Source organism: Aptenodytes patagonicus, chromosome 15 (assembly GCF_965638725.1).
Source record: "Aptenodytes patagonicus chromosome 15, bAptPat1.pri.cur, whole genome shotgun sequence".
In the NCBI taxonomy this organism is placed as follows: Eukaryota; Metazoa; Chordata; class Aves; order Sphenisciformes; family Spheniscidae; genus Aptenodytes; species Aptenodytes patagonicus.
This window is the reverse complement of record NC_134963.1, coordinates 11,183,990-11,198,179: the sequence shown is the minus strand read 5'-3', so window position 1 is coordinate 11,198,179 and position 14,190 is coordinate 11,183,990. Positions and strand designations below refer to the sequence as shown.

At 45.9% G+C, this 14,190-nt stretch overlaps 1 protein-coding gene across 1 annotated transcript; it reads right to left on the bottom strand.

Moving 5' to 3' along the window:
• Positions 1-1,221: 1,221 nt before the first annotated feature.
• On the bottom strand, positions 1,222-14,182 carry SMARCB1 (SWI/SNF related BAF chromatin remodeling complex subunit B1). Its single transcript, XM_076352867.1, has 10 exons — positions 14,000-14,182; positions 12,183-12,294; positions 11,470-11,499; positions 10,027-10,156; positions 9,290-9,427; positions 8,483-8,610; positions 7,746-7,912; positions 7,110-7,300; positions 2,582-2,713; positions 1,222-1,593 (listed from the first exon to the last, which is right to left on the bottom strand). Exons 1-10 carry the CDS (start codon positions 14,090-14,092, stop codon positions 1,554-1,556), a joined length of 1,161 nt encoding a protein of 386 aa, XP_076208982.1. The 5' UTR covers positions 14,093-14,182; the 3' UTR covers positions 1,222-1,553.
• Between the last annotated feature and the right edge of the window lie 8 nt (positions 14,183-14,190).

Genomic DNA, 14,190 nt, shown 5'->3' with positions numbered 1-14,190 from the left:
CTGAAGTGCTCTCAGGAAGAGTTGGAGTTTTTATGTCCATGAGGCAAAATATGTGTTCTACATGGGAGGCTGAGATGCAGCAGGAGTCCCAGGTTTTGTCTTACTTGCTGAAATAACCTTTCAATCTCTCCAATAAGGAATAATGGATAGAGTACTGCTCTGGCACAGGAGCCTAGGATAAGACTGCAATAATACTGCTAAATTGCAAGTTTTTGGTTTCTGCAGACTAACATCTGGAAAAAGTTCCCTCCCACCCAGGAATCAGAAGTGGCTCTGCTATTACTCAAGTCTAAACAAGATAAATTAAGGCCGGAAAGTGTTTTTCGACTGTGCTAGCAGTGTGGGTGGATCAGCAAGGATCGTAAAACCTATTGGCTTTATCATAAAGGCCTGAACATAACTGTCAGGCTGCCAGCAAAATCTGCCCTGCTTGCAACACTCATCAGTTCTGGCAGTGCATGGTAGGAACTCTATCAAAGAGCTAGTGTACCTCAACGGCAAGGTAGATTCTAATTAGTTTTTTAAGCAAGCTTGAATTTTTTTAATCTCACTTCAATGGATTTTCTGTTTTTAAACTTCCCAGGGAAAGACAGGTTGTTTCTAGGGTTGCAAAATCCTGACACTGCAGCGCTAAGGGTATTTAAGACACCCACTTTGCTTTGGGTGCTCTGTGCACTGTAACTGGCAGCTATGTGGGCTGACAATGACCACAGCAAAGCCACTCGCTGAGGAGAAGCTGCAGTCTCAGTAACTGCAGGCTTCAACTTTTGTACCAGTTCAGAGACTTTGTTGTTTTCCAGATGCGGTCTTCACAGAAAAAAGGGTTCACCATACAGCAGGTTGACATCTGACAGAAAGGAATGTTAAGTTTGTGGCTTCAGTTAAACTGTTCTACCCTTGTCAAGTAAGCCAGCTGAACACCTCACCGAGTTCATTACAGACTGCACCAAGTGTGGTAACAGACCAGTCCTTTAGAGAGGTGTTTGCTGCTTCTAGTTTTAAGTCTCATTCTCACTTTCCCCTACAGCAAAGGGTTTCGAGCTGTTTTATCTGTTGAAGTAAAGCACTCAGGTTCCACCATGCTTCAGGAAAACTGAATGCATGTGGGTGTTCAGCATTATACCCAAAAGCATTAATATTAGGCCCCAGGACTGCTCAGTTACCAGAATAGCACAAAACATGGCAAGATTCACTATGCATTCAAACTTACTGAACTCAACCTAAGTAGTATGCATTCCTTTTATTTAAAAAGTTGTCCTAATAGTGCATGTTGCACCTATACAAAAGAATCTTTACACTGTCCACACACAGGTATATAAGGGCTCCAACAGCTGCCACAGGTCTCAGCTAGGTCACGTGCTAACGCAGTGTTCTTGGTACGTGGCATTTAGGCGGAGGGGATGGGGGCAGAAGTCAGCAGTACTGGGAACTCTTGGCAAGTGGAATGTGTGTCCCCTTCAGGGACAGAGAGACCCCTGCCAATCCTAGATCCATTTGGGGAGAAGAATAGGGATAAAGTCTGTAGGAAGAGCACCAGTGTCACAACAGGAAGATTACCAGGCTGGAGCAGTATTGGCCAAACGTCTCATGCGCCTAGGAGAGACAGAAAGAGGTACAGTAAGTGCTGGTTACAGTCACGTGAAATCTTATTAAAACCAACACTTTTGGGGAGGCTGCCACAGATTTGTGAACTCTGTAGACAGGTTTATTGCATAGACAGACTTCCTTGATCACCTCAGAGTGCCCCTATTGATATGGTTAAGACACTATTTTCAGTTAACAGCTTTTAAGACACTTTTGCTCATTAACTTGGATTGAGCCAATCACTGCTGAAAACTATTCAGACAGCCATAGCTGAGAAGCAAAATAATTATGAATCTGTTAATCAGCAGTAAAAAAAAATCCTGGGAAAGAGCTGAGCCAGCATATTTACTGTTCCCACAATGTATCTTTTGGAGAGATTCTAGCAGTTCATTTATATCTGCCAGGAGCATTTTCACCAAGTAGGAGCAAGTGCTCTCGACTGCTTGTCGAACACTACTCAGTGGGTCTCTCTGGTGCGCAGAGCTCCTCCTGGAATCACAACAGTGTTCCCATGCTGGCAAACAGATTGGCATCAGTCAGGCTGGAGCCGGGAGCTTGCCTGTTCCTACATCAAACAGCACTTCACCCTACATAAAAGGAAGCCTTGTGGTAGGATTCTAGGTAGCATGACAGTGCATGAAACTCCAGTATTTTTGATGAATGACTTCCTACAGAAACAAATCCCCCTGCACAAGCAGAGAGCCCAGGGAAAAGAAAAAAGGAAGGGAAAAAAAAAAAAAGAAACTTTGCTTCAAGCAGGAAAAGTAGAGATTTAGTTAAAGTTAAAGTTAAAAGTTAAAGTAGAGATTTAAATGTTTGTGGAGCAAGGTGATAACAGTTTAATATCCTGAAGCTAAAGGGATATGAGTTTCTGTTGTGGTGTGCAAGTTTGAAATCCAGCCAGTTGGCTCTCACCAGAGAAACACAAACATCAAAGCTTTTAACTTCTGTCTTAGAGACAGGCCAGAATGAGAACTGTCTGAACGAGTGGCAGCACCTTGTATTTCTGTCCTGGTCTCTGATCTTCTTTTCCATCTCGGCATCTGTGAGGGTTTCCAGAAGAGGGCACCACTGGTCAGCATCCCCCGTGTTGCGAATGGCAATTTCCACAGTCGGCAAAGGGTTCTCGCTGCAAGGCAGGACAGAAGGCAACAAAGCAACATTCATCAGTGGTCCCAGAGCACTCCTCTGGGTTACCAGCTCAGGTGCGAGACACAAGGACAACAGAGCATCATTTACAGTGTTTCAGGCTTAAGCATTCGTTCTTAGCCCTGCTTAGTACAGTCTGGTTCCCAGAAGCACACGAGGGACTGATGGTTACAATCTTGTGGAGCCTGAAGCTTCTGGGAGACCAACTACAACCATCTCCTTTCACCACCAGAGAGGGGTTTCTCAGAGCAACTGTGGCTGACGCAGTTCTCTCCCGCAAAGGCCATTACGGAATTGGCTGCCAGCGTTCAAACCCAGTAAGTACAGGCAAAGTTCATACCAGTTTATTGGTGCTGGGAGCGCTTCCCCCAGAGCAGCAGCTGAGCAGGGACTCTTAACAGGGCTCTTTGTCCAGCTTTGCCGTTCCGCAACTCTGACTTCCTAGCTGTAGTTTGCTTTGCACACCTCTGACAGCTCTTCCCTGGCAAAAGTCTGGCTTTCTGGGAGCCTGATAGTGGAACAAGCATTGTTCTCCCAATTGCCACGGAAAGGGTAGTCTTTTAGGACCTGCTGTTGCAACCAGAGGCTGTGGCTACCACCCTGCACAAGCAATGAAACACCAGGCTCTGTCCCAGATCACAAGATCTGCTCCTCAGAGAGATCTCTGCCCTGAGCAGCTGCATTGTCACATGCACAAAAATATTTACTGCTTCAGTAGCCACTTTTCAGTAAAAGTCAACAGGAACTGACCAGGAGTAGCTTCCCAAATATTGACAGTGGAGCCGGAAGCCCAGCATAAATACAGAGGAGCCTCAGAATGTAAATGTTTGCTTTGAATTCTAGAAAGTGGCTCAGCCTGAGCTGCACAAAGTGTGTCTGTGAGAGGAGCCCTGCGGCAGGTGTGCACACACATCCGGCCCCCTCCCCGGGGACATGCCTCCCTGCACAGGATTGCAGCGCTCATGGGCAGCCCTCTCATTCCCCCAGGAAGGAACTCAAATCGCCATGGGAACAGACAACGTCTGCATCAAAGCTATTAATCTAGAATAACAAGTCTTCAAAGTAATGCTACAATGAAAAATTAATCCAAGGCCTTTGGCATCTGATCCTGGGAGGAAGCTTTAGTCAAATCTACTTCCAGCATTGCTGACGTCCACTAAGCAACACTCAAAACCAGGAATTTCATCTTAGCCCCAGATTGCTACACATTCCAGACTAAATGCTAGATCTTAACTGGCTTTTTTGACGTGACAGCATGGTCTCTATCTCATTTACCATGCTTAACACTGAGCACCCACTAAAATTAAATGGGGGTTGGAAAGCCAGCCTCATGCGCAGAACATAATTGCAAGCCAACTCAGATACCACACTTCTATAATGCAGAATCAGAGGTAAACTGAAAAAATCCTCCCTCATCTCCCAACTTCCAAAGTAAGACAGCTCCCCCTTCCCCTGTTATTTTTTGATCAAGAGGACAGTGCTGCTGGCAGAATGACTGAAATGCACTGTCAGCTGCAGGATTCCCAGCAGAGCAAGACACTCCCGCTGTTAGGGTCCAGGCCTCTGGCAGTGGTGTCACGGGCACGCCAACAGGGCAGGGAAACGTCTTTGGAAAGGGCGACTCCTCAGGCACGTGGGTTTGGTGTGTGAGAGAACCTGTGCTATCATTCAAGTCTTGAAGGCAAAACTCTGGCTATGAAGCACTGCCTGCCACCACTAGAAACACTCAGTACCGAGATGGGAAACATCACAGCACACCGTCCCCCTGAAAATCCCATAAGCATCAGTTACCTGTCTGCTTCCAGTCCTGCCCCTTCCCACTGGGCTTTCAGGCTCTCCTTGTTTTGCACAGAGCAGGCCAGCTGAAAGAACTGCCCTGGCTTTCATCCGCTAGAAGACAGTTTCACCTCTCCCTCTCCCCCAGATGATTAAGAGGCACATGACTCCTCAAACCCCCAGTCCCTTGAGATATTAAGGTTCTTTTGATACATCTAAAGCAGACCCTTTCCTTACATCAGTGGAATGACTTTGGAGCAACCACCACTCCTGTGGTTTGGGAATTCAGGAACTAACCAACCACAGAACCCAAATATCATTAATCACCATAAGGTTTCAAAAGTACTCCTTTGCTGGAAGAAAAAAGGGAAGAGGAGGACATGTTTGTACTATGACACAAAACGAGGTTTAAATCAGGTGTTTCTCCTCCCTGAACAGCTCATGTCTACGTACTTTGTTCTGTTAGGGTTCCCTTCCTAGATTTTGATTCTCCCCCTTGCAATATTGCCACAGTCTAAAGAAGGTCTGAAATCTACCTGTTTGAACTACCCCTAAAAGGAAGCACTCCTTAGTTACCACGGCCAGATACATGTTTTTAGAGAGAATAGTGTGAAGTTAGCATTAATATAACCGAGAGCGCCTGAGCAGCACTGACTAAAACTTTACTTGCTGCAAGTTACAGAGACTGATAGGAAGCAAAGGGAGAAATGAACCCCCCTCGCAACAGTTACATGTGCACAGATTAATTTCTTAACTCAGATACCTGCAATACATGGAGAAGCACAGGAAGGAGGGAGAACATTTAGTGTTCACTAGATGTGGACAAAGCCTGCCTCTGATGCACCAAGTGACAACAGTTAGGAACAAATGCCCTGTGGGTTGGGAGGTGGTATGCTAAAAAGTTGTCAAAGTAAATTAACTGGGAAGGTAAATAAATGGTGAGTAGAAAAGAGGGCTTCCTGGCCAGTATGGTGTGAACAGGGCCACCTCTCTGCTTCAAGGAGGATATGAAGAAGAAAGCTCAAACTCCTGGGAATGCTCAGGCAACAAGGAGTCCTACTAAACCTTCCAGAAGTGAACTCGCTCCCTGCCATAGCTAGCTTAAACTACAGACAACGTCTACTTCACATTGGCTCCAAGGTCTGCGTCTACCAGCGGGGACACTTTCATTCTCTGTTACCAGAGACTACAATGCAGACAGTGCTAGCTCACTTCTGTCATGGTTATAATGCACCCAGCAGCAGGGAAGGAGAGGCAGTACTACAGGTATCAGACTCCCATCTACCACCCTCCAAGTTTCCATCATTTCTCAGGAACGCACACCCACTGTTCTGTTGTTACAGTTTGATGTGGTCACACACTGGATCTGCAAATATCAGTCAGCTGCTGTGGATGGAAAGGTAGAAGTCACCTCCCCACCTCCGTGAGGAGAAGGGACATCAGCAGGATGGACACACAACCTAACAGTTTCAGCAGAAGAGTTTAATTCCCACGTGGTAAAGAGTCCCTTTCCATTTTCTAATATGAACCACTCTGGGGATTATTTTAGAACTGAGTAGTTGCTGTGGAAGATTTTCAGGATAAAAATAACCTCCAGAGGAAGCAGAGTGAGACTAGTGGAAGAGCAACTGGTCCAGAGCAGATCTGTGCCCGTTTTCCACAGAAGGTTGACTAGACAAGAAACCTTTGGATGGAGAAGGAGGAAGGAGCCGAGCTCATGGCAGCAGCCAGCTGCCCCACAGCCTCCAGCTCCTCCTCGCTTACCCCCACACCAACTACTCATTGCCCTCTCCCTGAGGCAGGACAGGGCTGGGCATGTTTCCCTTTGCTGCCCAGGTAGGTCATCCTGCTCCCTTGAACTGACCTCTACAAAACTGGTGTCAACAGTACCATTCCCTCACCTCTGCAAATACATCATTTGCTGAACTCTCAAACTTCCTCAACTGTCACCATGACCTGAGGTCAAAAAACCTCCCAGCGCACATTAAGGGATACTTACAGCCTGCAGACTCAGCAACATGCTGAGGATAACATCAGTACAGTAACTCACCACAGAACACTGCGCGGCACAACTGGAAACGATTATCATTAGGAGACAAGTTACAAAGCCGACTAATCAAACCTGACACTGCTGCATTCCAGCTGTGAGAAGGGCCTATGATCAAGCCAACTTTAATGTCAGCCAGGGTAGAGAGCTACAGTTTCAATCAGTCTTAGTTCAAAACACCAAAGCTTGAGACTGTGGATGACCCAAGTCAGGCAAAGCTGGCGAAACAGAAACGTATCTGGGGCTCATCATTAGCACACACTAGAAGAGGGAGACACAAGGTATTCAGTCACTGTTAATTACAACAGCCTTTCATTCTGCAGCAAAAGCTGACATTTCATCAATATTTGGTCCTGAAATGTATTACACCCAACAAGAAAAGATACCTGAGCACAAGCACAAAAAACTGCAAGGAGGACAGAATGGGTGCAAGCCGTAAGGACCAATTTCAAATGAAACTTTCTGCATCAGGTCAGCTGTTCTAAGATTCAATGATGCTAATGCCCATGAAGTACGAACACACACCCATACTAGGAAGATGACAGTTCTGTACCTGAAGGCGTATGTCTTCTGATGCCAACTCAGCTGTCCCCGGATGCTGTAGGCAATAGTAGTGACAAACTCCCCACCCAGGCCAAGCTCTGAGCACAGTTTCAAGGCAAACTTCTCTGGTGAATTCTCCTTCTCTGACATGTCCCATTCAAACTGGTCTACAAGGGAGATGTTCCCTACGTGGATGTTTAGCTGGAGACAAGGGAAGAAACAGGTAATTTGTTTCCATTCTTGCAATAGTTTGTCAAAGGTAATTTAACTGAGGAGGCAGAGGCTGGAGAAGAGAAGCAGAGAGGTAACTCCTAGTTCACTGCATCTGCAGAGCTCCTTAACCGAATTCTGAACTACAGTAGCATGAAGACAGCTCAGCTTTGCTCACCAAGGTTCAGTTTTTCCAAAAGGACTCAACAATGCTTTCACTGAACTATTTAATCATCTTGGGGGCTGGCACATGAATGTTTCGTAATCTGCCACCTTGGTTCTGTTCTCAATACAAAGGACAAAATGCAATCTGGACGCAGGACTGGAATTAAGAGCTCCTTCGCTCTGAGGGAAGCCTTTGTACTCTTCCTCCCCCATAACATAACTAGAGAAACCCAAATGGTTCAGCTCTCGTTCTACTGCCTTCCTGTATTACCTTAATAATAACTCGTTGGTCTGACTGATCTTCTAGGATACTGTCAGTTGGGTACGACTCAATCTGTTGTCGGATGGCAGAGGCAATAGCAGGGACAAAGGTCAGAGGATTCAAATCCAGGTCATCGCAAAGAATCTCAGAGAACATTTCTGGGGTCATTAGCTTTTCTGATACAGAACAAGAATGAACAGACACTGTTAATTTTCTCAGAAATCAATGTCTGCCACTTACAGAATACACAAAATTAATCCCACAGCATGACAAAGGGAATCCCAAATGCATCACCTTTTGCTTTTAAAAGGGTGTTTTGTATCAGGTTTGCAAGGATGTGCACACTGACACAGGGACTTACAGCCTTCTTTACTTGCTCCATGGAGACAACACAGCTATGGTCTAGTAATCCACATACATAAAGGAGCCATACACATGAACTGTTTTGTATTCAAGGTACCTCAGCTCACAGAATAGTCTCGGACCGCTGAGCTCATGAACGGGGTCAGGAGAACAGGCCAGCTAAACTCTTCAGATTACATGTGTCCAGGAATGACTGCAACCCATGGAAGTGGCAGAGCATTCACTAAGAGACATGAGAGCTGAATACAGACCAAAGTGGGACAGCTTTAAAGCTTTGTGTGTATAGGGTAAGGACATGCACACTCATGCTTGTTCTCTCTTCATATTTGGTGATGGATACAACTATATCTCTCCAGCCTCAGGAAATTCTCCTTCCTACATACCATTCATGTTCCACGTAAACGCATCTCTGAGTTTCTGCCCATCAATTTCCATATCAAGCCTGATTGGAACCAGAACCTCCGGCTGGGATGCATTCTCATGGATCACTGCTGGGTCATGGTCATCAAAGCTAATACAAAGAGCAACAACATGGTATATACAACTAGCACATGACACATCTGGCATCCATAGAGGGAAGGCAATGTTTGTTGGAAGCAATCCCCACACTCCAACTCCCCGATCAGTTTTTAGACAGACTCCTCAAGGCAAGCTTACAGGGCTATGGTGACCAATACCAGTTTATCATCTTTTATTGCATCTATCATAATACATTCCTGCAAATAAAACAAGGCAGGTTTCCAGGATTACATTTTATCTTGGTTTCCTCAACTTTTATAATGGAAAAATAAAACTTAGTCATGAGCCACAGCAGCATTTTCCATTGAATAAATTAGATCAAAGTTGCTGGAATATGTCAGCAAGAGGCAGCCTGTCCTTCACAGAGAGGGTTTGCAGGCTCCTCAAACGACAACTGCTCATCAAATCAGCAGAAAGTAGAAGGAACTCATCAGGAAAAGAACGAACCATTTTCCTGACAAACGGAGAGCCTCCTCTCTGAGCCATGGCTGGCTGCTGTAAGGAAGAGCTTCAAGACACACAATTTAACTAAGAACCTCCAAATTAGCGACCTGTAGGTCTTCTGTCAGTTTGAGATGAATCACAACGTTATAACAACACATCAGCACTACCCTGGCAGCACATCATGTTGGTAACCGTTTCCACTTTTCGGAAGCAGGAAGCTGTCCTACCACAGAGGGAACGTCCTCTTCTTATCCCTGCCCATGCGATTTCTGTTAATCGTTGTTGAGCATGGCACTGCATCCAGGTGATGAGAGCTGTTGGGCAGGGTCGGCACCCACTGATTGTTCCTCTTTGCCTTCTGTTCTCTGAAGAAGGAGACTGTATGTTAAACTGCAGACCCTGAGCACCACTGCTACGACTTAAAGTTTAAAATTATACCATTCCTTAAACCCTATTATGAGCTCCTGCTATTTTATTCTGGAACCCTCAACAATATTGTTCCACTGAGAACTCATGTTCTACACTAGCCTCTGGGAAGCCCATTCTCCAGTTCACAATTATTCATCAGATATGAATCCAGGTGCACCATTATAAATACTAGGTTCATATTTGGATTTTCTGTCTATACTTTATAAAGGCACTGCTGATAAACGCACCGTCTCCAGAAGACAGTACGTGCAGAGAGCATGTTCTGCAAAACATCTGTTACAGCTGGAATGCAGTAATTGCAAAAAGAGCTGTATCATCAAACACTTATGTTTTTCTTCCTGTTGTATGTGGGCAGTAACCCACTCCTTACGGTCTGGAGATCTTCATTTGCCCAGCACTGCAAACGACTTAGCACAGACTGGCAAGCACCCCCCTGCACAATGGCCTGTGCTTATGCACTTTCTTGCACCTCCTGCCCAAGCTGACATCTTCCAAGCAGCTCGTTCTGATCTTGGCCCTCACCGACGCTGGTTACCTGAGGTAGGTGGGAGGTTCTGTGCTGATAGACACTGCCTTATACTTCTCATCGTTTCCATCCAAGATCTCTTCCACTTCAGAGGCCTTTAACAGTGTCACGCTAGTGGCTAATGTTGTATAGCCATGATCTATTACCAGGAAAGATGCCAATAGTTAACACGGAAAAGTACTACATAGCAATGTAGCATTAATAGGCTGCATAGTGAAAAGCCCTCCCTGCCACTGCAGGAGGGACTAGAATAGGTTACCCAGCAGGATGAGTGTGTGCCCCAAAAGTCCTTTGGGCTTCATTTACCTTCTCGTAGACATTTAATTTTCGAGAAAGGTTTTGACATGGCATTTTGTACACATGGGATAAATGGAGATGACAAAACTTTCCACTGTCATTCCTGAGTTGCCGGAAGGCTCCACTCTCCCTCACGCACCAGGATGCTCTGCTACTGGGGTAGATTACTTGCACTGGAGCGACCAGAAACCCAGCCACAGTGCCTGGCACTAAAGAAATGTAATCTGGTTTTGACATCCATCTAAACAGCAGGAATAAATGTGACTTTCTTGGGAGCAGGGGTGGAATGTCTTAGTTAATACATGGCAATCCCCACCACAAAGCCTAGAGAAGAAATAGCATTCTAAAGACAAAAGCAGGATGACACCTTGGAATGATTGCATAGTGACAGAGCAAAGATTTGCAAAAGGCATCAGTATCTCTTTACCTTGTATAGCTACCCTGTTTATACTCTGTTAAAAACATCTTTCACTCGGACTAAGAGTCAAGACACGGGGAGGGTCAGAATTACATGAGCTTCTCTCAGGTACTACCACTGGATGAACCTCGTTCTTCCAGGGTGCAACTTATTTATAGACTCTGGTCATTTGTTATGAAATTTACTTAAGATGGAAGTGAACACTACCAAAACAAAACTTCAGAAAAAAGTCCTTAAATCCTCATAATTATTAGATAAACTTTACATCTAACATGCTTTTACTTAAGGAGAGGAAGAGAAAAACAATTCTTTCCTACCCTGAGTTGCCCTTTGCAATCACATGGTTTAGCTCTGCACAGCTACATCTGCCAAAATGATGTAAAATCTCTCCCACAGCCTTCTGGGAGGAAAAGCCCAGAAAACAATAAATCCTCAGTGGACTTGAAGGTTGGAAATAGAGAGGCAATGATCAATAGAAAAGCTGGTAAGACTTGGGAAAGGGGGAGAAACCTCAGGACAGCACTTACTGAATTACAGAGACCATCTGCATTTGAGAGTCCCGCTATGGTTCTCCCAAAGAAGAGTTAAGCATGTGACCAGGATGCACAATTAGGGCGACCACAGGGAGAGATCAGAGGAAGAGGATTAGACATTAATATATACTGTAATAGCACCAAAGGTCACAGTGGAGATTCTTCCTCTAGCACAGCTAAGAATAACACGCAGATAAGACTTACATCTTCTGGGACTGTGAGACCGCTGATTTTCTGTTGGAGGGGGGGGAAAAAAAAAAAAAAGAAAAGAAAGCAACAGGTCAGCAGGATACTTGGAGGAAGGAGACAAGTCCAGAATGAACCATTTATTTTTATTATGCTTTAGTCTAAAGAGTGTACAACAAGCCATATTGCTAAGAAATTTAACTGCTTGTTATTAGTCTCCCACCAAAAATAATACCGAGGCAGCTATATTCTCACTGTGGCAGTCACATCAGTAGCAACACACCACAACAAATTGTGGGAGGCATAAACATTCAGTCCCTGCAAGAAGCAAAGTTAAGCAAAGACGCACATCTTCAGTGGGGCATCCTTGAAACATTCCTGCCTATTTGACAAAAGAGACAAAAATGCCCCTCTTTGTCTATAAAAGACTCTTCTGGAATATGGTATTGATTTTGAGATGTGGCTTTTGCTTTGTGATGAATGCAGCCAACCCCAGGAAAGCCATGATAAATGTTTCGATTTTAGAACATTTTTCGTCAGTTGATGTTTGTTGCTAGGCTGAACCAGGAGCTACCAGTGCCGCCCCTGCAGAGTGCTCCATCACTGGGGCAATCTGAAGTGATTCGCACAGCCCTAAAGGTGCACAAGCTTCTGAATCGCCAGAGAGTTTTTCAAGGCAAAATTTCAGATTTCAGATAAACAGTACTGGGAACGTTTACACATCTTCTCACCATGTGAAGAGGCCACTATCTTCTTCCTTTCTTCCACTGTGGCTAGTCGCCTCCAGAGCGAGGGATATCTCTTGTACAGGGAACCCCGAAACATACGCAAGTAGTTTCCCACCTACAAGAAGAAAAGTGGAGACGTGGCCTGGTATTCCATTTAAGAGATTTTTAGCAGACGCTGAAACAAATTCAGCTCTTTGTAATGGTAGGAGGGACCTCCTAAGAGGATTTTTTTGTTTGTTTTTCATGATAGACTGACTGCACTGGGTTTGGCATCATATAGCACTGCAATTTTAGGGGCAATACAGAAAACAAAATTTTTTATCAGCACTTATTTCACTAGTCTGATACGAAAAAACTCCCATCCGTTGACAATAATCCATTTAATAGGGAAAAACTCCATTCATTTTCGTGTATTTTTGAACAACCTAACCTTTCTTTACTTCAATTTCTCTTTCAACGCACAATGCTCAGTAGGAATTAAATCAAACCAGATACCCAGCTCTCCGACAGTTACCACTTTTACTTTGAACCTCTGTGCTATCTAGACGTTGCTCAAATACAGCAAACGCCCAGAGACTTGTATTTTGTTTTAAATCCTCTGAACACGTAAAATGTGATTGCTGCCAATAATCCTCTTTCAAATTTACTTACCATCTGTAAAGCAGTTCTGCTCTTCCTGGCACAAGATCCTCACCTGTGCTGAAGGCTACAGCAGGACTTGCTGAACAACAGAACTATTTCTAGACTCTGAAATCAAATTTTTAGACTGGTAGTACACTGGCAGACTGCCACACAATACGTTTTTTATTCCTTGTTTGACAAGACTCATTTTGATCTTAACATCTATTTTCAGGTAATTTTTAATTGTATCTGTTGTTCTACAGTGCTCATCAAGAGACAGAAATTAACGGTAGATAAAAAAAGGCAACCCTTTTTCCCCTTCCACGTGTCTGGCATGGCAATCTCGCAGATTAGCTGACTGCAGTTACAGTTCTTCTTTCAGACTTTACATTTCACATGAGAGTGAGGAGCCTTTAGTCCCCACTCAGCCTATACAGCTGGCAATTTAACTTACCCAATATTTCCTTTTTTGCATCAAGGGGGGGTGGCTAAAACATTTTTTTCCCGTTTCCAACCGTGATCATTTCCCTGGTGCTGAAGCACCAATGTTTCTTGCTTCAATAAAGCCAGTCTTCAGGGCAGCAGAACAGCCTCTCAGCATGAGAGAATATAGTCTCAGCACATACACCGGGGTGCTAAAATGCTGCATCCCGGCATTTGTTGGCAAGACTCATTTGCACAAGGCTGAGAAGCTGAGCTGGCCGATTTTGGTGGTGTTACTAAGCACAAAGGCCTAGGTGTGGACTTAATTACCTCACGGCATGTCAAATAATCCAAACTTCTGAACAAGTGTGCTACAAAAATTCGTAAATGGAGTATCAGGGAGCGGGGCCCCAGGCTGCGATCAGGTGAGCATCTGGGCTCTACGTACTCGCGCGTGTCTCCGAGAGCCGCCCTCACCGGGAGCGCTGGTCCCAGCACGGCTGAGGCTCTCGGGCGGAGCTCACCGTCCGGCCCCCAAGCAGAGCCCGGGCCCCCACCGTCCCTGGCAGCGCGCCGCAAGCGGGGGCGGGCAGAGGGGACCCGCAGGGGCTGGAAGGCCGGTGCCCCCCCCCCCCGACAGGGCTCTCCTCAGCCCCTTCGCCACGCTGAGCCCAGCCCCCCCGCGACAGGTCCCCCAGCCCGGCCCGGCGCCCCGCTGCCCCCGCAGCCTCCCCCGGGCCCGGTTCCCGCCCGGGCCGTTGTGCGCTGGGCCGCACCTCGGAGCCGATCATGTAGAACTCGCCGTCCTCCTCCAGCTGGAACTTGACGGGCTTCTGCCCGAAGGTCTTGCTCAGCGCCATCATCATCATCGTGGCGGCGGGAGGGGGGCGGCGGGAGCGCCCGGCGTCCTGAGGGGGGGCCTGGGGAGCCGGCGGCGGCAGCGAGGGGAGCGACGACGGGCGGCGCC

What these genes read in the sequence shown, in the direction of transcription:
- SMARCB1 (XM_076352867.1), bottom strand. Translation starts at nt 14,092, where the DNA reads ATGATGATGATGGCGCTGAGCAAGACCTTCGGGCAGAAGCCCGTCAAG. An exon ending in TCTACATGATCGGCTCCGAG is followed by an intron (nt 12,295 to 13,999) that starts GTGCGGCCCAGC and finishes TTCTTCTTGTAG; the next exon opens with GTGGGAAACTACTTGCGTAT. An exon ending in ACCAACGAGTTATTATTAAG is followed by an intron (nt 7,301 to 7,745) that starts GTAATACAGGAA and finishes CCTTGTCTCCAG; the next exon opens with CTAAACATCCACGTAGGGAA.